Source organism: Bombus flavifrons, chromosome 12 (assembly GCF_040668555.2).
Source record: "Bombus flavifrons isolate JBK064 chromosome 12, iyBomFlav1_principal, whole genome shotgun sequence".
In the NCBI taxonomy this organism is placed as follows: Eukaryota; Metazoa; Arthropoda; class Insecta; order Hymenoptera; family Apidae; genus Bombus; species Bombus flavifrons.
This window is the reverse complement of record NC_138453.1, coordinates 9,926,837-9,949,479: the sequence shown is the minus strand read 5'-3', so window position 1 is coordinate 9,949,479 and position 22,643 is coordinate 9,926,837. Positions and strand designations below refer to the sequence as shown.

Genomic DNA, 22,643 nt, shown 5'->3' with positions numbered 1-22,643 from the left:
GCATAATCCGATAAAATACCTATATTATAGCTGGATTAGATAGTTATCTTTATAATCGTAATATTTTAAATGTACAAAGCAAGCTTCAAACACGGTTTTACTATTCTCGAGGGAGAAGGTATTAGATAATTATCTTTTAAAGAAATATATTTAGAATAAATATGGAAATATACAAAGAAACATTCGAAAACGTACAATGATCGTTTTGTGGTTTACTGGTTATTCCGAGTGGTAGAAAGCAGCGTATTATATCATCAAGCTCTTATCATTTATTTACATTTATTGTTGTTTAGAAATGCAAGTTACCGTCATTAAGATCTTGTATAAAATAAAAGAAAAGGTGTATGTACTACCTATACGCAGTATATCAACCAACATTGATACGATAGAATTGACAAATTACCTTGATCGTATAAGCATAGGATATTTTATCTTTATAGCGTAATAGAACATATAAAAATATCTATTTGAGTACAATTCGAAATCTTGCTATAAAAACGTTACTATCGATACCAACTATGATATTATACGATCTTAAATTGAACGAAAAGTGAAATTAAGGAGTATCAGAAAGCGATTTTGATCGTTTCATGCGCAAATCGCGCGTGCAACAAAACATGGCGATCATGTTGATGTACAAATGAACGAGCAACAACATGAGTAAAACGTGCCATCACTTTTTCTTTGCATCTTTTAATCCAGCACCAGCGTTAAACTTGAAGAAAACGATGTCTCCGTCTTCGACGACGTAGTTTCGTCCTTGTTGCCTATATTTTCCGGCGGCCTATAGTAAAAAGAAAAAAAGAAGATTAATATAGGCACATTTACATAGAACAACTGGAAAATAAAAACAATGAAAAGCATTCGATTGGTGTTAAATATGACACAGTACGATACTCACCTTTACCGCTGCTTCCGATCCTTCGTTTTTAAAATCGTCGAATTTCATGACTTCAGCCATGATGAATCCCTTCTCGAAATCTGTGTGAATCTTGCCAGCAGCTTGAGGTGCTTTTGTACCTTTCTAAAGTAACGAAAGATTCACGGATAAGATCATGAAAGAACATTGAAAAGGATCACTTTGATTTACCTGGATCGTCCATGCTTTCACTTCATCGTGTCCCGCTGTAAAGAAGTACTGCAATTGCAACGCTTTGTATCCTTGAACGATAATCTTGTCAAGCGCGCTAAAAACGATTCGTAAGATGAAACAGCAAATTTCCAACTCGTATTAGAAAAAAGAAGGCGAGGGGGGCAGAAAAAAATGAATTCTTGGTTCAAAGAAGGGGTGGCCAAAAAACAGGACTGTGGAATATGATTGTCTCGAGCCGAATATCGTCTAATGACAGGGTACAAGAAGGGAAGCCATCCTGTTCCGTGAGCCCGACGAACTTCGAGACTTCAGAGAATACACATAAAGCTGAACGACTTAATACCGCAATTTTATCACTCTAACTCTGTCCGAGATCTACTTCGGCGCCTTGGTTATCTGCGGTCTCGAAATAAAATCGCGGTATCTAGAAATCTTTCGTTTGTCCCCTGTGATTACCAAGAGAACCTACCTTATACGATCATTTCGAGGGATCGACAAAATTTGCCGAAGAATTTAGATTTCTAACCATCAATACCAGATTATAGGTATCATTGGTAACGATTTTATATTTTCCACGCTAGCTATAATTATGCAATCCTCTTCGGTCCAAAATAATTGCAACATAAATTTATATAACGAACAAAGTTTTTCTTTATCCAACGCGTTATAGTTCTGTACGTCGATTACTTTTATCGGTATAACATATAGTATGTTACAGTATAACAATGTTGAAAACGTACGCGAACTTGATCGAGTTTACCGTGCATAACACGGGTTGAGTTTGTTCGCGAATGACCCACTAGCCAACTGAACCGGTTGATCCTCATTCCACTCGTCTCCCTGGTTATACCGGTGTGCCCGGGAGGATAGGAGGGGTTTTTATGCAATTTTGCAAGAATTTGAATAGCCGTTCGTAAAAATATAATGCGCCACAGTAAAGATGCCGCAGTTTTTATTGGTCACCCTACATGAAAGTAGGGCTAGTCTAAACGCTTAAACCGAGCCCTCCATTGTTATTACCATTAGTAGATAACCTGGTGCATAGCTAAATATGGGAACCTGACTTTCTTAGGTTTTAAAGCAGGGGAGGATTAGGCTTTACGAATTTTACGATTTTTACGTTCGTCCTTCTCCCTTCCTTTCGCTCACGCTCTCTCTCTCTTTCTCTTTTTTTCTTTTCTTTTAAATTCACGCAACACACTGCTTATTTTGGCGGTCGTTTCATTTGCAAGTATAAAGATAGTTTCGCGTTCATTTAAAAGATACAGATAAAGCTATGTAACGAATTATAGACACTATTACTCACCTAGTAACTTTGTTCTCTTCTTGATATTTTGCACGCTCTGCATCATCCATATCGAAAAGTTTATTTTCGAAAGTCCCACTGAATGGGATTAAAATAGCTCCTGGATCGTTCTTATCAACCCATTCTTTGATTTTGATTAACCTGAAATTTACATGTGAGTGTTAAGACATAAGAAAAATTCGTATGTTAATTAATATATTAATGATCGACTGTCGTTTGTTTAAAGCGTCAAATAATGATAATATACATATAAATCCCAGATAATAAACGATATATACATACCATTTATTCTTCTTACGTATGTAATCCTTTTCGGACAGATTAACTAAATAAATGACTGGCTTTGACGTGAGGAATAAATATTTATTGAGAGCCTCGATCTAAAAACACGAACGACCAGAATAACATTGAAATAGCATTAAAATTTTTCATTTGCAAAGCGATACGATTAACTTACGTCAGTAGCACTCCAGTCGGCAAACCTGATATGCCTCTTTTCATCCACCATTGTACCTTTCACTTTCAATAACGTATCCTGCACAGAAAAGCACTCGATTATATCTGTAAGCGTTAGCTTTCTCCAACAGATTGTATTTTTTATCACTACCGTGCGAAAATACTGGATTCGAAAAAGATCAGTGTTCCGCTAACGATAATAGTCGGCCAAACGAGTAAGTTCGTAAGTAAGTACTCTACCAAGTGGAATAATCCCGAGATCGAACTGTGATTAGAGGATTGTACACTAACGAAACGCCTCTCTATTACTTTGACCGAGAGAGAAGACGAGGAGGTAGCTTGGAACTCTCGAAAAGTTTTAGCAAATTGCAAAGTCTAGAACGAGGGGAGAGATCGGAAATTGCCGTGGGTCAATCCACGGAAAGAGGGTAATTCGATTGATTCGTTCTAGGAAGTAGTGTACCGACCGCGCTCTCTTAATTTCCTCGGTAATTTCGTTCAGGCTCTACGATATGCCTACATTTACAATGATTTCCTTCGTTTCTCAATCCGAACGTCAAAAGAGAACGAGTTTCTTTAAACGCCCTAATGTATTTCTTTCGATGTGCAGGGTTAACGACGTTAAAACGCATCAAATCTTCAAACATAAATTACTACTTACGTATTCAGGCTTTAGTTTCTTGTCGTTTCCTCGGACAACGAGCTTCTCCAGCTTCTCCAGATGACCATTTAAAAACTCGATATCTTTCAACCGTAATTCCTCGCTAATTATCTCGAGATCTCTCACGGGATTCACGTCTCCTTCCACGTGAGTAACGTCGTCGTCGTCGAACGCTCCTACGAATAAAATACGATATTAATCCGCTTAGCTTGGGAAATTTATTTTCTAGAATCGATGCAGTTCTATGAAAACTGTTAACGAAAGCTATAACGGTATAGTACTCTTACGTCTATAAGCTACTCGTGCGTGTTGCAAGATAAACTCGTGTCCATGATTGCATGTGCAATGCACGGAAGGAGCAAACACGATGATAAACTAATCTCTCGATCTCATTGGCAACGCTACCTTCCCTTTAACGTAATCGATTTTATCAGTTATTGTTCATCTGGGACAGCAACGTCGTCGCTTGCTCCTATATAAAGAGCTTCGTATCGAATCGAATGTTTATGCTGGACTTACGGCAAAGATGAAAAATCCCATCGCAAGCGTTGATGTGCGATAAGAAATTGTTTCCCAGGCCTTGTCCCTCCGCGGCACCTTTGACCAAGCCAGCGATGTCCACGACATTTAAGAAAGCTGGAACTTTGCTGAAACCGCAAATAAGGACGCGTCTGATCGCGATTCCCGATTCGTTCAAGAAGCAAAAGTCGCGAACTCTGTTGCTCTTAAGAGATCGAACTTTGGAGGGTGGTTTCAGCCTTCGAACCTGAGTCACCGCGGCTAAAAGATATACATATATATAGATATATCTACTATTTTCGGCTGTTCCTCGTTCCTACAAAGTTTCATCCAAATCGAAGCCGGGGAGCATTCGCGACTTTTTCTTGTAAGTACGAATAGAATACGACGACTGATGATGTATTTACACTGTAACATGCACGCGCCTAGAATTTAAAGGAGGGTGTCGCAGTGACAACGAGCTGTATTTAAATGCTAATGCAAGTAGCATCATTAAACAATTAGCCTTTGAAGAGAGGCGTTAGTAAAATGAGCAAGAAGGGGAGTGCCATGTTAGGTGGCTTTCATTAGGGATCGTTGAATCATCTGACACGTGACAGCCATTCGGACTTTGCAGTGTCGTTGGCCGTTGGTGACAGTGTTTCGGAGTTGGGTGACCAGGATGCGAGACACGCTCTTTGATCTAACACGGTAGCGAGTTTTAATCTCTTCAAATTAGTTGAATTCCGAGGAAAGCACGTGTCGCAAAGCAAACTCGATTCGTCTTTCACTCGATAATTTTTCGTTACTTTGTTATACTTTGAAGTTCATCGATTCTATGCCGCTCCCTCTCTCTCTCTCTCTCTTTCTCTTTTGCGCTCTGCCATGGTTAAGTTTAACTGTTTACCAGCAACAACAGCGTCGAAGAATATTTTACCGTGAACCGAACATACGCTTTGCTTTCCAATCTTCCTGCTGCTCTGTACATTCAATCTCGTCGTGTGAACGAGCCAGCGTGATAACGCGAGGCACGGTAAACACGGCTTTCATCGACAAGTTGATGCATACCACAGCACGTATAGCGGTTTCCATGTGTTTCGGTGGAACTTTCATCGCGTTTGATTAGTTTCGAGTGTCACGTGAAATTTTAATTAATCTTTTCTAGCCTCTCCTCGGAGGGCGTACATTGATCTTTCTAACGCAAAATAATCCAGTCAATATCGCATATAAATCTAAGTTTTAGAAATATCTTACGAAATGTTATCTTAAATAATACTATGCCACGAGCGAGTAAAAGAAAAACGTACGTGAAGTCGGCTGGTATTCAACGTGAGTTATACGTCGCGTAGACGAATTTTGTCGAATCTGCATTGCAGATCACGTACCGCTTTCTCTCCTCCCTATCCCTGCCTTGTGAAAATAAAAGCAAAGGAGTATGGAAATGTCAATGGTTATTCCAACTCGTTTCCCATTGCGAGGGCGCATTTTCTGGTAGACTCGTCACTTTTGTTCGATAATACAATAACGCGTATCAGTTATTTGTCGTTACGATCGAACAATATTTGCACCGGTATGTAGTAGCTGATTTGATACGTACCTAGCTGGTTTAAAATATTCGCACAGGTAATCGAATCTTGCGTCAGGAACGGGTACGCGACGTGCTGAAAGATAAAATCTAGTTAGACGACAAATACGGTCAATTTTTCTTAACAAATAACACGCGTCATCGTATATTCACATGGGGAATAAAAAAATAATAGGATATTGGAAAAAGAAATTCCAGTCAGACAGTAGATTATCTATACGTTGTTTATTGTCTATTTACAAAGTGTTTATTAGACTGAGATATAAAGTTTTATAATAATATTTAGACACGATTAAAGTACAAAATATTTAATTTATTCGGCCGATGATTCGTCGTCGAGATTCGATAAAATTTATAATAGAAAATAATACGACAAATTATCTATTCACAATGTGTTTATTACTGTCGCCGATTTTTTATCGTCGGGATCGGCTAAAATTTGTGTCGGTGATGTTCGACGAAACGTAATCGAAGTAGACTTAGATACATATATACGAGATAACATAGACGATTGTCGAGTGAATCTGTGAGTAGGATTAACCTGATCGTTATATACAGGTGCATGTATGAAAGGGTTTATCCTTTTCTTCATCGTTCGGGTCGCTGCTTTGATGATCATTTCACGACTGTACATTCTTCTGCTAATTGTTTTGTACAACTCAGTTTCTTTTAAGTCGCAACATGTGTTACGAGCCTTTAAGTATACGCCGATGTAAACGGCGGCGGTAGCCGAAGGCGATAAACCTGGTAATTTCGGCCGATCTACGCTGATTTCGTTTACAGCTTTGATTATTAACTTGGAAACCGTTTGTTCCAAGAAACCAACATTTGGCAGAGATTTTACGTCGATCGTTGGCATCGTATATAAAAATTTTATTTGAACGTTCGCGTATTTATCGGGTTGCGCTAAAAATTTATCGCGACAATCTTCCGTACAGAACAGGTATAAATTGTCTTTGTACAAAACTGCTATAACTATTTTTCCAGGTACAAGTTTGCGACTTGGTAATCCATCGAAGTACGTTACTAAGCAAAATCCTCTGACCTGCAAACGTCTAGCCCAACACGAATGTTCCAAGTCGATCGTTTCGGTTAAAATTCGCGGACGATCTGCCGGTGGATACGCATTGTTCGCTGGTGGAAGATATTTTTGCGGGTGTTGAATAAATTCATTGGTATGTTGCGAACAAATCCAGTAGAAGTGTTCCCTAAACTGAATCGTGCCTCGATGATCCGGAGGTCCCGAAGTCTTCATCGTGTTCTCGTAGTACAAGCAAAGAGGACAATAGGACTCGAACCGGCTTTGTCGTCTCCTAAATTCGTACGGCGAGACGCTCATATATTTCAAGCTGTGAATTTTATCGTAGTCACTTTCACGAAAGTACGATCTGATGATCGTGTATCTGGAACATACGCGTCGATCAGCTTGGCTCCACACATACCACATACATTTAGTCGCGTCTAATTCTATTACGTTCTGGGTGAAACTTTTCAACCAAGTTCGAAAGTGTCCCTGATCGACTTCCCAAACGGCATAGCGACGAGATAAAAAGCTATTCGAGAAGGTAGGTGGTTTTATCGTTCGATCGTCGGATGCGCGAGACAAACGGTCGAGACAAAAAGCTAGATTCGCTTTCAGGTCGAGAGTGATCATTGGTTGAAGACCTAGAAACGTCAGTTGCTCGTATTCTTTGCGGTTTAAGGGAAAACCATCGAGCACGAAGCCTTGAGAAATCACATTAGGATCGATGGAATACATTTCAACGGCACGGTTTACGCATTCCGTTGGAACCGTTCGACCTGCACGAAGAGAAGATTCCGTCAATTGCGCCCACTCTGTCCAAGGAAAATATTTGACGATGTAACGTAGAGCGGCTCCTCGCGTTATCACTTTTACGCCATATTTGTTGGCAAATCGTTGTGCAAGAGTCGTTTTGCCGGATTTCGGTGGGCCAATGATAGAGAGCCGGAATGGAATAATAGGTGCGCAAGAATCTCGTTCGAGATACTCGAACGGACTCTCTAAAAATGCGGTCTGCGCGTCTTTGCCGCCGAAGAAGTAGACGAATTGTCTGTGTATGACGGGATAAATCTCCTGCACAGATTCCAGTGGCAGAAACATTTGCAGAGGAACGTTATTTTGACGCAACTGCACAGGACACCAGCGGCCAAAGGAGCTTAAAAGATAATAGCCGCAATCAAGCAGAGTGTCGGCTGTTTCAAGATCGATGGTATAGATCTTCTCCAGGATAGAAATATCTCGACGAACGTAAGGCTCGAGAATTCTCATAATTCGCAGTAAAACGTCTTTTACATCTGCTTCGGCATCCACTACGATATACGGTATCGATTCATTTTCTAGAAGGCTCCGAATAGCAGCTATCTTTTGAGAATCAGTTTCGTACTTGCTGAAAAATTCCTGCTCGATTCTTCGTCTGGCTGTTTCAAAATCTTCCCAGTCGGTGAACAGCACAGGCTCAGGATTCTCTCGATACCACGTTTCTTCTAACTCAAACCTTCTCACTTCCATTTCTTCCAAATCCGTATCATCGCTCAGCATGTATTCCTCCATGAGTGTGTCGTCTTCGTCCTTGTATTCGTGCTCCGCGTTATCTTCTTCTTCCCCGATATATCGTTGACTGATCGTCTCATCCAGCATTCTTTTCACCCAAATATCTCGATCTCTTCGATAATTTTCAAGCTGCGTAGCGTATCGTAATTGTTCGATACGTTTCTTCTCTTCCAAATTCTGTTCCCACGATGCGAGTAATTCCGGTATTACTCTGTCCGATACCGTTTCTCTACCGCAACGAAGTTCTATTATTATCTCGGGCACCGTGTACTCTCTTATAGCAGTTTCTACGTCTTGCGGACAGCTTGGAAACTGATCGAACACGGCACCGGGTTCGCTGTAAAATCCTTTGAAAAATCGCGTTAGACATTCGTCGTGCATTCTTTCAGGAAGAAGCACACTGCCGTCTCTCCAATAACTTCGAATAAATGTCAGAATTGTATTGGAGTCGCTGTTGTATCTCTCGTCGCTCAGATCTGCTGGCAATTCTACCTCATCGGGAAGTTCGTTTGATAAAACAAGAACGTCTCTGTGGGATAATGGTCGCATTCCACGGGATCCCATGTACGTAGTGAAACAATTAAAGTAATCTATATGAAGCAGACCATATTCTCGAGATATCGCGTCTGATAACGTGCTTTTCCCACTTCCTGATGGACCAACGATACTCATACGAAGGGGTGGAATTAAAGATAAAGGCCTTTTCAATGGAAGACCTAATTTTTGCGGGCCACGTAAAAATTCCTCGAGAGCTGTGAGACTAGATAGATGATATATCTTATCCATAAAAATAGCGCTGAACTCTTCTTTGCCTTTCCAAAATATATTATATCTTAATAACGCCACTGGACAGTAGTAATTAGTGTCTCCAAAGCGACGATTATCTTCCTTAGAAGATAATTCCGCCGTTTCCCTTTCACCTTCCTTTTCTTCTTCTTCTTCTTCCTCGATATTTTCCGTGTCATCGGTCATGCCGATATATTCTGCAAGATCTCTTTCTCTTTCCTTCTCCTCGTCAGTCATAACTCTTGCTTTATCCATATAACGATCCTTAATTCGATCCATAACGTATTTCGAGACATCGGTGATTTTACCAACATCGCAGGTAATAAGATTTCTGCAAGTATCCATCGTTCTTTCTCGTATCGCTTCCCAATCCGATTCAAACCTCTGAATGTGTCTAATATATTCGACCAGACCTTGCGCCTCTTCCTCGCCCTCTTCATCTCCAAGGTCTTCGAAGCTTTCCTCGAATTGCCCATCCTTTTCGACGCCACGAATTTTGCGCCAGTTTGATATCAAATAATCGTAAGGATCCTCGTCGAACAAAAGAATCGCATCCTCGAAGATAATCTCCGAATCTTCCACGATTGTTTTCCAAGAATCGATATTGGGATACATACCATCCACGATGTAACCTCCGTCTCTCCATATTTCAATATCGATTTCTTCTCTCGGCACGCTCTGTATAGCTTCCACAATCGCATGATCCGACGAATAAATATACGAGTTAACGTTCGCCGAAGATTTTCCAATTTCCTTCGCGTTTATTATCGTACCTCTTAACACTCGTGCCAATTCGTCGCAGAGATCAGATTTGCCAGAATAGTCAGGTCCAAATACTACGATTTTGCAGGTCGGTCGCGGAGACAAAGGAGAAATAAAAGTTCTTGGATTTTCGATAAATAAATCAGCAGCCTCGTTCGACGAAAGAAAGAAGACTTTGTTCATAAATCGAACGGCGTGTTTCGCTAATCCTTCCGCGGTCCTTCCCTTTGTTAATTCGACGGGACAAAGAAAATTCCAGGACGACAGTCTCCAAGGGAATAGAGGCGAAACGGTTTCTCTGTTTCTCAGATCTTGAAACGCTTCTTCGTTCGACTTATCTTCGAATTCGTCGCCAGTTACGGGTATCACTGGCGATTCACCCTCGAATTCTAACGCAGCGTAATTCGCGAATCTTCGCGGAAGAATTACACGCGGTACTGGCAATGTGCGTAGCCGTGAGATAAAAATTTGAAACATTAGCGATACAGGTGTACGACCATCCACGCGAATTATGTTCTGTGGGTTGTATAGCAAGATCCATTTCTCGATCGTAGGCAGTGCCACGCGTTTGTACATTGCACATTGCGATTCTACGTTGGATCTTTCGTCAGAAGGTCGTCTCAGTAAGTATTTCCCCTGGTTCTCGTCTAAAACTCGTTCTTCCTTCGTCAACTCTTGATACAATTCAAAGGAAACGTTCATGTTATTCTGCATTTTGTTATGAGAAAATAACATCTCAATATGTCTGCTCATACCAGCGAAACTCGTGTCTACGGTGCGACCAGTCGTCGGATCTATACGAAAATGTGCACGCTTTATCGTCGCGTCCGCGTCAGGACACATTACGTAAACGATTACCGATGGTTTTATGGGCCACGTTGCGAAAATATCTTCGATCTGACTTGAAATAAAATGTTCGTAACGTGGATTTCCCAGTACGACACATACTTGATTCTCTACCTTTTGATCGCGAGAAGTCGAAATATCTTTGCTATTATCCGACACATCGTGATGTTTGATCGCTTCTTCGTTCGCTGTATCGCAGGTTCTAGGAACCGACGTGTTAAAAATCTTCATAAAATTCTCGTCATTTTCTGGATCCAGCTCCTCGGTGGAAATATTTGGGTAAGATGAATAATCGAGTGTCTCGTTTGGAATTAACGGCAATCCTTCTACAACGTACCCTTTGTGAAACACGTCCCTTTTATTAAGACGACTCGCTATCAAATTCATGATAATTTCTGGACCTAAACATTCACCTGTTTTCAACACGTCTGCCATCAATTTACCTTTTTCGCTATTTTGCTGGATCTCCTGTTTCATAAGCGATAACGGAGAAATCAAAACGCAATTCCAAGAGTCCGCGATCATAGTCGCAAGTTTCGTAGTGTTGAAGTCAGGTTTTCCCAGAACGACGAAGCAAGTTGGTTCGTTTGCCAGATATTTGTTTCTCGCTTCGGTTTCGTCATAGGGATCGCGAATCTCGTGAGGTTCCTGAGAGGGTCCAAAGTGTGCTCGGATATTTCCATACTCTCTGGACTCGCATTTGGCGGGAAATCTAGTAAATGGATTTGTATCTTCGTGGAAGACGTAGTAAGAGTTAGCTTTTGGATACACACATTGGTGAGCTTCGGGCCAGGAAGGAGAATACTTCTGGCGAGGATATCCTTTGATGAATCGGAAGAAACTCTTTTTTATAATAAACGATGCATCTGCGTAAAACTTCTCGTGCTCATCTTCGTGCTCTTTTTTTATCTTGGGACGCGATGTTTTATCACACATCGTTGGATATATCTCATTTTTAGGTTACTATATAAATCTTTTACACAGAGTTGCAAACAAACGACATGCGATTTAATATCAGGTTAAATATTTGCAGTGGCAGACGCGAAGTACGATTAACGTTATTAGGTCGGAGCATCTAAAAAATGTTGCTTTGTATAGTAAAAATTGAATTAAATTTCAATTCGATTATATCACGTGCTGTACAAAATATTTTCTATCACGTACAACACGATATCGCTATTATGATTATTAGACTGCGAATGTATATGCAAACATAGATGAAATTTAAAGGTAAAGTTAATATAATATAGAAATATACAGAAAGTTTCTAAAGCAAAGTGCTCGTCGTAACTTTTAGTAAACGAAACGAGTCTCCAGCCAAGTTCCATTTCTTTACTTTCTTTTTGTTCTTTACTCGCAGAAGTACAAATTTGCACAGAAATCCGCAGTATATAATAAACATGCATAAGAAAAAAATATGAATACTTATTTTCATTGGGATCGATGGTGCAGAAGGGAAAGTTCTCAGCAGCAGCCTGGCTTTTCGTGAGAACGTTGAAGAAGGTTGATTTTCCTACGTTAGGTATGCCTACTATGCCAACTTTCAAATTGGTACCTACGCGGCCAATAAGCGGCTTCCTTTCAGGTTCTTCGATTTTCTTTGGTGCCATTCTATGACAGAAACATAAATCTATCGTCATTGCACACATTCATATGAAACCGTATCGCGATTTCAAGAATCCAACACTGATTAGAATCAAATCTTGTAACACGTTTGTCGAAGGTTCGGTTCGATTCGAGAAGTTCCATTCATTTCCACAGCGACGCTATTCGCTTCACAATGGCCAGGTTTACCGATTCGTCTTTGTCTACGTACTAACGCAGCATGCAAAAATGACCGGGTCTGCATATTTATAGGGAGAGAGGGGGTGATATATCAGTTTGCATGGACAGAAATGAAAATGATCCAACATGGGCCACGCCCTTGTTCCTCCAACCCTCGGAATCTTTAACAGTCCACCATGTTTCACCTACCTATGCACGCAGTGCCCCCCGGCCTCTTGATACTTCGAACAGAATCAAGGCACGGCGGACAGAGCGGAGTAGAATGAAGCAAGAGAGCAGAGTCGAGAGAGTCGGCTTCTCAAACATCGGGTCGCTTTCGAGCGCTCGGGGTGACTAATTATATTAATGCGGACGGCACATCAAGCGATTGCTGTATTTACCGCAAGATTGCCCCCCTTCTTTCTTTTCATCCTTCGCTCGCTGTACAACGGGGCCCGCGCCATATCAAAAGGATGAAACAGGTACGAGACGCCTACGGGAGGCGAAGGGAGAGGCCCGGGGAAGGCCAAGGGAAGCAAAGGGAGGCGAACGAAAGTGCGGAGAAGCGAATTCGACGAGAAAGAAGAAGGGACGAGGTGGATTCTCCTGAGCAAAGATGCGAGGGAGGAGGAATACGTCGGGTAAGGGGACCGACGATTACTGGGCACCAAAGCCGCGAATCACCGGCATCACGCCGGGAATCTGCAACCGCGCCTTAGGCCGCCAATCCGCCACCGACTTTGCGATTCCTCTTCCTCTGTCTCGTCTTTCGGATCCCTCTCTCTACCCTTCCTTTCTCGTTCCTTTTCACACGATCAGCCATCCCGACTGGCTTTCCTCTTCCTCTCCGTCTATCCCCGAAACTATCTACTCTCTCGAACAGTTTAACTCGAAACCGCGCCACCTCCAACCGTTCTTCATCACGGTACCCACGAAATTTGCAGATTACGATAATGGAAGAGAAGAAAGGACCCGCCCGCGATGCTACTCAACAGCCGCTCTGGCGCCGTGGTATCATCGTCGCCTCTGCTTTTACGACATTGTCTCGCCATCGTTGCCTCCGCTTTATCGATCGCTTCTTCTACCTCCTCTACCTTTACCTCGATAGAAATATAACAATACTTTATTAAAGGCGATAGTTTCTCTAGTTAAAACGAATCGAGTAAAACGTACGTGATATAAATTTCGAAATTTGAAATTCGAAAGAGGCGCCAATATTTAGTACCGTATCGGCTGGATTGGGGGTGCTTCGAGCTTTAGGTGTATTGTACAGTGCTGCCACGTAGCACTAGATTCTCGAACCAAACGCAAGATGCACACCAGATCTTAACCTTACTTTAGAAGGAGAGCGAGTTATTTATAGATTGCTAACTTTAACAATTTCCAGTTATTTGTTTTTTAACATTCTTACAGTATGCTCGAGTCGTTCGTTCGTACGTAAGAGCCACGTGTATGTTTCTATCAGCACAACAAACGTTGCATCATTTTTGCATGCACGTACGTTACCTGCTTGTGTGGAAATATGAAAATCTACGAGAATAACGCTGTTCTCGCCCGCTACAGAGATGATTAGATAATTAAGTATCGATTAAATACCTCGAGTATTTTTCGTATTGTTCCTAGGTAAATATCACTGCACAACGCGTGGCAAAGATAGGAACACAGCACTGCACTGACGTCGACGTCACACGTTCGACCGGCCTTTAGTAGCGAAACAGATATCTATATTACCAGCCGAGAGTTTTGTCGATTGGATAAACGAAGATTAAATAAGGGAAAAAAGAACAACGAAGCTACAAATTAAAACAAAAAATGAGTAATCAAATACGTTTTGAATTATATCTCGAACAATAGTATCGTATTTTTTCCATTTGTTTTTTTTTCCATTATTGTATACTATTATCCGCTGTTTTGATATTCAATTACTTCTTGCTTTTTCTGAAACGATTTCTTCGTTCGTTTCAATGATCTGATCCTGAAGTATCTATTCGCAAACAAGTTCATTATGATTCTAGGAATAGCTTTGTGGAATGAAACGCTACCTTTAATCCGTGGGAGAAAAAGGGGCCATCAGAGAGGGTTGATTGCAATGCTTTCGTGGAAACCATAAACACGCACGCTCCTCCCCAAACAAATGTGCAAAACCACTTCAACGTTAAAAAATACTCGTGATTGAAATCATAGCGTAAAACTGTGATTTCGTTCAAGCGGAATAAAAACGCCTTTTAAACCTTATCGTTGATCCAACTAACACTGCAAATGCCATGGTTTATTCTTCGCTTTCACGAGTTCAACAATTTTCTAACGTTAACTTAGTTGTGATTCGTTACGTAACGCAACATCCATGCAACGAGGAGTGTTGTGCTCCGAAATACGACCGCGATTATTGGAGTCTAATTGGACGTTGTGCGTATGTGATGGGAACGCACGCCGTTGATCACCGGAGGGCCGTAATTCGAAGGATAATATTAAGATTGCCTCGGAATGGAGAAAAAAGGATAACCGAGTATGCAGATGTTTGCGTGTATGCGTGCCTTTATGTCTGGCGCCGTGAGACTGGATCAGGGAAGGATGCGACGATCGTTGACACGGACATTGTATTTCAACGAGAAATTCGTTTCCTACCTTAGGAAGGAAAATGGTCGTTACACGAGAAGAGTTTTCCTCGTGCTGCTCTCTTAATTTCCAAAATTGCTTAATTTCCCTTTAATTGCAAGAACGCATAACGTTCACCGTGGAAGCCGAACGTATTATGTAATTTGCATAACTTCGTGAGATTTCAATTACGTCACAGACATATTTCTTGCGAGCACGATATTGCGTTAACCGATGTTTCATTTGGCGAACAGATTTCTAACATTGTGTCGACCTTGTGCCGTATGATTATTTCAATTATTTTATTACGAACCGTATCAATCTCGGCCCATATAATGCATATAATCAGGAGGCTATTATTCCACGAGCGCACGGCTGGCGGAAAGGACCTTTCTCCTACCTCTGTTCGGCCCCGTAGTCCGTACCATCTCAACTCGCTCGTTTTCGTGATATTGTAATTTGAAGACCGCAAACTCGCTGACGTCACTGGTGCACTGGAGCATCTTGCCAGCGTAGCGCACGATCGAAACTCTTCTTTCTTCTGCCCTTTCTTATTGCTTCGACAATTTCGATGAAAAGCATATTAAAGCCTGGCGAATTATAGGAATTTCGGCAGATTAGATATGCGCCGAATTGAAGGATTGCGTTACTAATTCCGGCGAAAACGCCGACGCGCTGCTCGTTGCTCGAAGATTTATTTGACCACGATGCACCACCGGGTTGCAACGAACGAATAATCTTATTAGTTGTGATGTAGTTTGTAGTTTTTAGTTGCGATGTAGTTGCGTAAGAAATTTCTATCCGAATCATGTTCGCGTTAAACCATGTTCTGGAAGACGCAAATACGAAGAAAGCGAATCGTAACTTGTTCGAACCGCGATAGCTGGTCATTGAATCAGAAGCATTCGGAACATTCAATATTTATTAGGTTTTTAGTTAATCGAGAGGTACGAGCAAATGTAAATGGCAAAGTTACGAAGCAAACAGCCAAGAAATGCAATAAAATCGATACTGTGGTAAATAATAAGTAACTTGCCCGTTCGAAGCAGCGTTCAAGGTAGCAGTCTCTCGAAGAAAGCGGAAAGATCGAAGAAAGAAAGGGCATTTAATATCTGTTCAAATAGTACACACCTTACGGGCTGTCAATTACTTAAAAAGCGATTGCACACCGTAACATTCGTGCAGTGAGTCGTTTGGTCGCGGTGTTCTCGAATATACCGAGTGTTTTTATTACTAGAAAAAATAGAAGACGGACCGTAAATGGAGCACCGAATAACAGGGTGCGAGAAATAAGAACAGAGTTTGCATTGGTAGATAATAAATGTAGAAAACGATCGTTTAATGAGAAACATGCAGGACTCGTCTTTACGAGGAAATAACATCGAAACTATCGAGCGTGGGCCAATTAGACGGCGCATAAAATTTTTGTTTCGTATCCCGCTATAATACGCGCACTGCAATCACCGTTAAAGATGACTTAATCGACGTCTACGTTAATTGATATCCTTACTTAACATTCGAAACTAGAAAAGTAGGTGCATGAAACTACCAATTAGCTTTAAATTCGACGTTCATATTCTCGAGTTTCTCGTCTCTTTCGTATCGGTATTGGAAACCAGGTAGAGAGAAAAGACATTTATAAGATGATTTATGGCAAGAAGCGAGTTACCGTCGACAGGTATGATAATCTCTATGATATAGGAAGGTCGTAAAATCGGTCAAATGTCAAACTTTACACGTGCATGGTATTTGAACAAGTAAATTGATACGTAATTGGTACGAAACTTTAATTGTTAGATCTAGCGAGTGCATTGACGCTTTCTGAACCATGATAATTACAGACATAAAATTATTAAAGCGTAACGATAAGCAACTGGAAAATTATCCCATTTTGTTTTACGCGGCACGTATTATATGTATAAAATGGTAATTTTACTTTTAACTTGATTTAGCTTCGATGGGAAGCCTTTGCTGTACCTATCATTGTACACATGATCGCACATGATGCTTCAAGAATCATGCGTATAAGTGGATTCAATAACTCGATATTAACCAGCGACTTGGTCCACTTAACGCGAATAAAATTGAAAAAAATGTTGCTGGAAGATAACGATGTTGTAATAACTTGCCAGCAAGTCGGATAAACGCTAGAAACGGTTCATTGGCTGCATTACGAGCTCATAAAATACGATGCTGCTTCCACGTTGCATCCGCTGTTTCATGTTTTTACGAGGCAAATTGAAGATTATAGAATGACCGCTCTCGCTTTTCTCAGCTGTTGCTGCGTCGTTTAGGAGCATTATAACTCGCCGTTTCCTTTCTTCCTTTGCATAACCATATTCGGCACATGACTAGCCGTAGGAAAAGGAAAATTACGCAGGAAGATACGGAGCGATTAGAAAGAATTTGTTAGGCAACGAGTCGTCGGAGATTGTCTAAAAAATGTTAGAATCGTGGAAATACTTTGCCTTCGACTTCTTCTTCGTTAGGAAGCAACGCTGTCTTCTAATTTACTATACGTTGCTGTGCTTTTATGCTTTCGGAGAGGAAGGAAACGCGAAATAAAATCGAAAAACAGCACGTTAATGTGGAAATCATTGGATTTTTATCCTAGAGAACTTTCAAATTATACACGTTCAGGATGAAACAGATTATAAACACTGTATCGAGATAGACTAGAAGAACATCCCTAATAACTAATTGCATAGGGGCGTAAAGAAGCCTTGATAATTCTTCGAGCATGTAGCCACGCAATTAAGGTGTAACGTTTCGAAGTTCTGGTCGTAAACAACACGGGCAAAGTAGCGGAACCTCCGAGGCTCGGTTCCGCCCGTCAATTGTTACCAATTGTTACCAATCAGAGTAATACGTGTCATTATAGCGAGAAGGTTAGCAGCAATACGCACAACCATCATTCTGTCATGTACCTACAGAACAGATTGCCCCGACAACAATATTAATTTGGATAATTATCAACAGGTAATCACGTTGTTCGCATTCTACTCGCGCGTCAACTCCAACGCAACGAATACGTTTTACAGTTTCGTTAATTATTTTTTGTCGATGCTTTGCTCGTCGAAGTATCACGAACGATCGCCATATCGCGTTAATAGTTACGCGATTATGATACGTTGCGATTACGATACGTTGTGTTAGTAAGCGAGTGTGATACGTTGCTTTGTCCCACCAGCAACGTAGATATAATAATATCCTACAGCTCTGGGATTAATCGATAAGGTGTTAATAATATCTCAAGGCTGTTGATGCTATTAATTAGAACAAACTATAAAAATATTATCTCGCGTTATTATAACGCGCGCAAGTCGTATACACCTGTTATTATATCTGGACGCGCGCAATGATTAAAATTAATTAGTGAGACACAGAGAAAATTCGTTTCTTAACACGCTTTTAACTGTCGCTGTTCAACGGACAATTTGTTGAAAATTAATTAACACAAGGCATACGATGGCGCAACAGTGAGTTTTACAGCGCAGAAATCCGGTGTTTCAGTCTGCGAACGTGTTCACCGCCTATCGTTGCTCCGAGATTTTCTAGATACTTGATCTACTCTCTTGCCGTTGCATATTTTCACAAACTGATTCCTGCAGATTCGTTGCAAATTCGCGCAAACGATGTCTGCGATTCTTTTAGGATAATCGACGTTTTCCAACATTTGGATTAATCAGAGCGACGATATTTTTCCCTGAAACTTGTTTTACGCTCTGTCAGCTAACTTGTTAAAGAGCAATATACGTACACAGAGCAAAAAAAGAAATAAAAAGAAGAAACAGAAATTTCCATAGTTACGAAATTCAAAATTAATGCAGACAAATCAATTTCAAATAGTAACATTTACAAGTAACGTTATTCGTGTAATTTAATTTGAATTGAAAAATGAAAGAACGCAGCAGAAAGTAGAGGATTGATAAAGGAAAGAAACGATTTTACCCAAGAGACGACTCGTCCTGACGAGTTAAACATGTTAAAAGAAAGCGACATATTTGACGCTACGTAACATCTTCGACATTGGTAGGCATAGTGCGCGTTCGCGATGTTACGGTTTTGTTGCTTGTGCATCGTTGCGCGAGTATTACGCGAGAATGAAGATGAGGCATCGGTCTTTGATTTTGCATAGCTGGAACGATCCGGTCTGATTGGAGCACGGGCTGAGCAGTTTTAACCAGTGAACAGCAGCGGATCAAAAACGATTCGAAAGTCGCGATGTATCGCGCTCCTTGTGCAGCTATAAGAAGAAGTAGTAGAAGAAGAAGAAGAAGAAGAAGAAGAAAAGCAACGCGTTCGTGCATCGCGTGGCAGAAACTGAACCAACCAGTGGCCACGCCTCCTTAGACAGCCGCCAGCCAACAATTAAGATTTGATCGGCAAAAATGGTTGAGGCAAAATGGCGCTGGCCACTGAATACGTAATGCTCATGGACGAGACTGGCCGACCTGCTGGCGGAACCGGCACAACACGTGCTTCCTTGCATCCGGACTGCAGTCAGACTCGCGTTTATGATTAGAGGGTAACTCTGTAACTTACAACGACTATCGTGCCTCGGTACAACCTCTTCTGCGAAGGAAACATTGTTACAAAATTTACGCTGCTTATCGTGTTCGACTACGATCCCATGGTTAGCGCCGATAGCCTCGAAGGTTCCGAATTTTTTGCCATTGCTTATCGTTTGCATACGACTATCGCAAAGAGGAAAGGATAATGGGGTAAAAATAGTTTTACGGGACAAAGCGTAAAGTTCGCGAGAACCGTGTGCCCCTAAATGCAGGCAACCGCTGAGGCATGCGTGCGTGTAAGTACGTATAGGAATCGGCTGGAGAAAAAGTCGTACGGCAAAAGTGGATTGTACGAGGTTGGCAAATTGCAATACACGGGAACTAGGAAACGACGTAGAACCTTAGTAAAATATTCACGAGAAGATAGACTCGGAAAGATACAATGATACAGAAATTGCGGCGTTCTCCGTTAACGTGACACGGCAGCAAACGCGTAGCGCGTGTTGCGACGCCAGGAGTACATCGTTACGTCGAGTCATAAATCATATTGATAGCAACGTACAACGTTTTCATCGTTCACACACATTGCGCGCGGTGAATGTGTTGGTGATTAATGTACTTTGATAGATGCGCGTACGAATATCCATCGGTATATAACTCTGCCTGTCGATTGGCAAGATTGGATCTGCCTTCCGTTCAGTCAGCCTTTCTTTTTATTTTTTGCCGGCTTGTACGAGTCCATCGTACACCACCGACATTCCTTTTTCCCCTTTGGACGAAAGAAGAGTCTCGAGACCGGATTAAAATTGCAGGAGCGATTTCGCGAACTCACGATATCGGCGAAAATGCAGCAGAGGCTCTAATCATGGCGGATACACGCCGCGGTAGCTGCTACCACGTTTTACCCCTTAACTCAAGACTCTCATTACACTAATGTCCCGCCAATCACGGACCCTCCGCCGTCTGCACCCCCCTCCAAACCCTACACTTTTTCTCAATCGCTCGAATCAGAATCATGCAAACTGTTGCAAAAATCGAATAACGTCAGCTCTGGTTGGAACACGCAGCGAACGGCCGGCATCCGCGACTTATCATCGACTTTCGCGGCCGTGGAAACGTCGCGTAGCGAAGAAACCTTCGACGAAAGGTGTCTTTGTTTGACCGCGTTCGCCTGTTTCGTGCGCGAAACACCGGGACAAAACGATAGGTCGTTGCGTTAATGAGTCCGTTACGTATTAATTTCACGATTTTACGATTCCGCATTGGCCAAATGAACGGGCGTCTCGCATAGAACGCGGTCTTTTACACCGTTCAAACGTTACAACGGCCCATCGGAGTCTTTAACAGGGTACTTCGCGAAATAGCCGAAGAAACGCTCTTTAGCATACCGGCAGGGCCAACCGTTAAGCCGGTCGTTAAGTTTATGGGGGAGCGCGAGATGCGAGAGGTTGGCAATTAGATGCCTTCTGTGAACACTGTGATCTTCGCCACGCGAAAGAAAACGACCGTGTGCAAAGCTCCCGAGTCTTTTTAGAAGATGCATACTTTGCCCGGTCAGGCGAGGAAATTGAAATACGAAAATCGCTTTGCTCGTGCTCTCGCGAGCACCGTGTTCTACCGATCGCGAGTTTCTTTTTCTTCCGATTTCACGTCGGTATACGAGCGGCCGAAAGGAAACCATAAACGTGCAGATAGAGGAGAGGAGTCCATCGTCGGATGATTTCTGCACGTGTTCGTATCAACCACTCGCCGTGGATTTCCTTCGGTAAAGTGGAATAAACGGAAAACATCGAGCGTAATCGATGTAATTGCGGATAGACTCGTTTGCGACTTAGTCGCGGTTGAAACGTTGCTTTCCATCTCGGACGTGGACATGAATTTTTCATGCGGCCGCCCTTTACTTACTTTTTACATACCTACGTGTCACCTGTCCGTGTAATCTTGAAAATGACCGGGATTTGCCGGTCGATCTCGGCGCGTATAAAAACGGAAAAATGTTACGCCGGCTTTCGGCGAGATGGTCGACCGGTAGGTCGGCTGCCTTGATAAAATAATCGCTCGCGTTGTTGCAACGATCTTGCGCAATGATTACGCGAATCGGGAAAAATAAAGAAGAGAAAACGGAGGAAGAAAGAGGCGAGGACGGTTTCTATCGGCGCGGTGAAAATGGCGCTGGAAGAGACGACCAAAGGCAATACGGCGACTATGGAAGGGCCCGAGAGCAGCCAACCACTTATCATTAGCCGCATCTTCTACCGAGCAGTCAGGGTAATTGTTTCCTCCGGTTTATAGTTTTATTCCGACTCACCGGCGCGATGATATCTCTCCTCGTTTTATATTCCTCCAGGCTATATCAAACCATCATGGCCGTCTACTTTTCTGCGTCCCTTTCTGCCTTTCTTTCCCTCCACCTCGCTCGCAATTTCGCTCTTCTTCTCTGTGTAAACGGATGCTTCTTTCCCTCCACGCGATCGCGTTTAACCTCATCCTTCGCTCTACGCTCTACAGTGTATATACTTTTGACAATCTTTCCTCCGCTAATTACAGAACAAAAGGAATTCTGGCGCGTTGCGTGCGATGGAACGAATCGTCTGGTTCGTGTCGATATCGAGGGATCGGCCAGGCAACGATGCACCGTGTGCGTAACATGGACGATTAAGCGATACGTGCATCGAGTCGCTCGAATTTGCAACATAACCAGCATGTAGCCATACTATGTAGCTTGGCAACTCGGTGCTAGGGACATGGGACCATTTTCTCCAGAGGAAGAAAGAAAAAGGGAATCTCTTTAATAGCGCGCCATCTTCGAAAAAGGGGTTGGCTCGGTTCTGATGGTAGCATTAACCTCGCCTAGTCGCGCGATATGGAAATATCCAAGCCACGTATAATAACATGGCATCGAGCGGTTCTTTCGGTAAACGGCGACGAAGAACTGGACGCAAAGTATTTTCGTGGAAACCGAGCGATCGGGTGGTGGCTGCGGCGTACTCGTTTTGCTTGGAAATTAAGAGTCTCGCGTACGAGGGCGGCGCTGGAAACAGGGCCTATCGTTTAAGCCGGATCTCCATGCGAGATTACTGCCCCCGGGGGTGGCAGCCACGGCGTCGGTGGAGGTGGTAGTGCTGGTACCGATATTGGTAGTTGTAGTAGTTTACTCGAAAGGCGGACCCTTAGGGTTCCCCACCCATTCATGATCTACCACACT

At 42.2% G+C, this 22,643-nt stretch overlaps 1 protein-coding gene across 2 annotated transcripts; it reads right to left on the bottom strand.

The window, feature by feature from the left end:
• Positions 1-391: 391 nt before the first annotated feature.
• On the bottom strand, positions 392-14,041 carry LOC138185669 (obg-like ATPase 1). Of its 2 annotated transcripts, XM_069124799.1 has the most exons (11): positions 13,926-14,041; positions 11,995-12,176; positions 5,612-5,672; positions 4,036-4,163; positions 3,517-3,692; positions 2,857-2,934; positions 2,682-2,779; positions 2,400-2,540; positions 1,091-1,187; positions 902-1,024; positions 392-784 (listed from the first exon to the last, which is right to left on the bottom strand). In XM_069124799.1, exons 2-11 carry the CDS (start codon positions 12,173-12,175, stop codon positions 674-676), a joined length of 1,194 nt encoding a protein of 397 aa, XP_068980900.1. In that variant the 5' UTR covers position 12,176; positions 13,926-14,041; the 3' UTR covers positions 392-673. The 2 variants fall into 2 exon arrangements, with proteins under 2 accessions (XP_068980900.1, XP_068980901.1); XM_069124800.1 differs by lacking the exons at positions 11,995-12,176; positions 13,926-14,041 and adding an exon at positions 6,397-11,926 and having other exon boundaries at positions 5,612-5,689.
• Between the last annotated feature and the right edge of the window lie 8,602 nt (positions 14,042-22,643).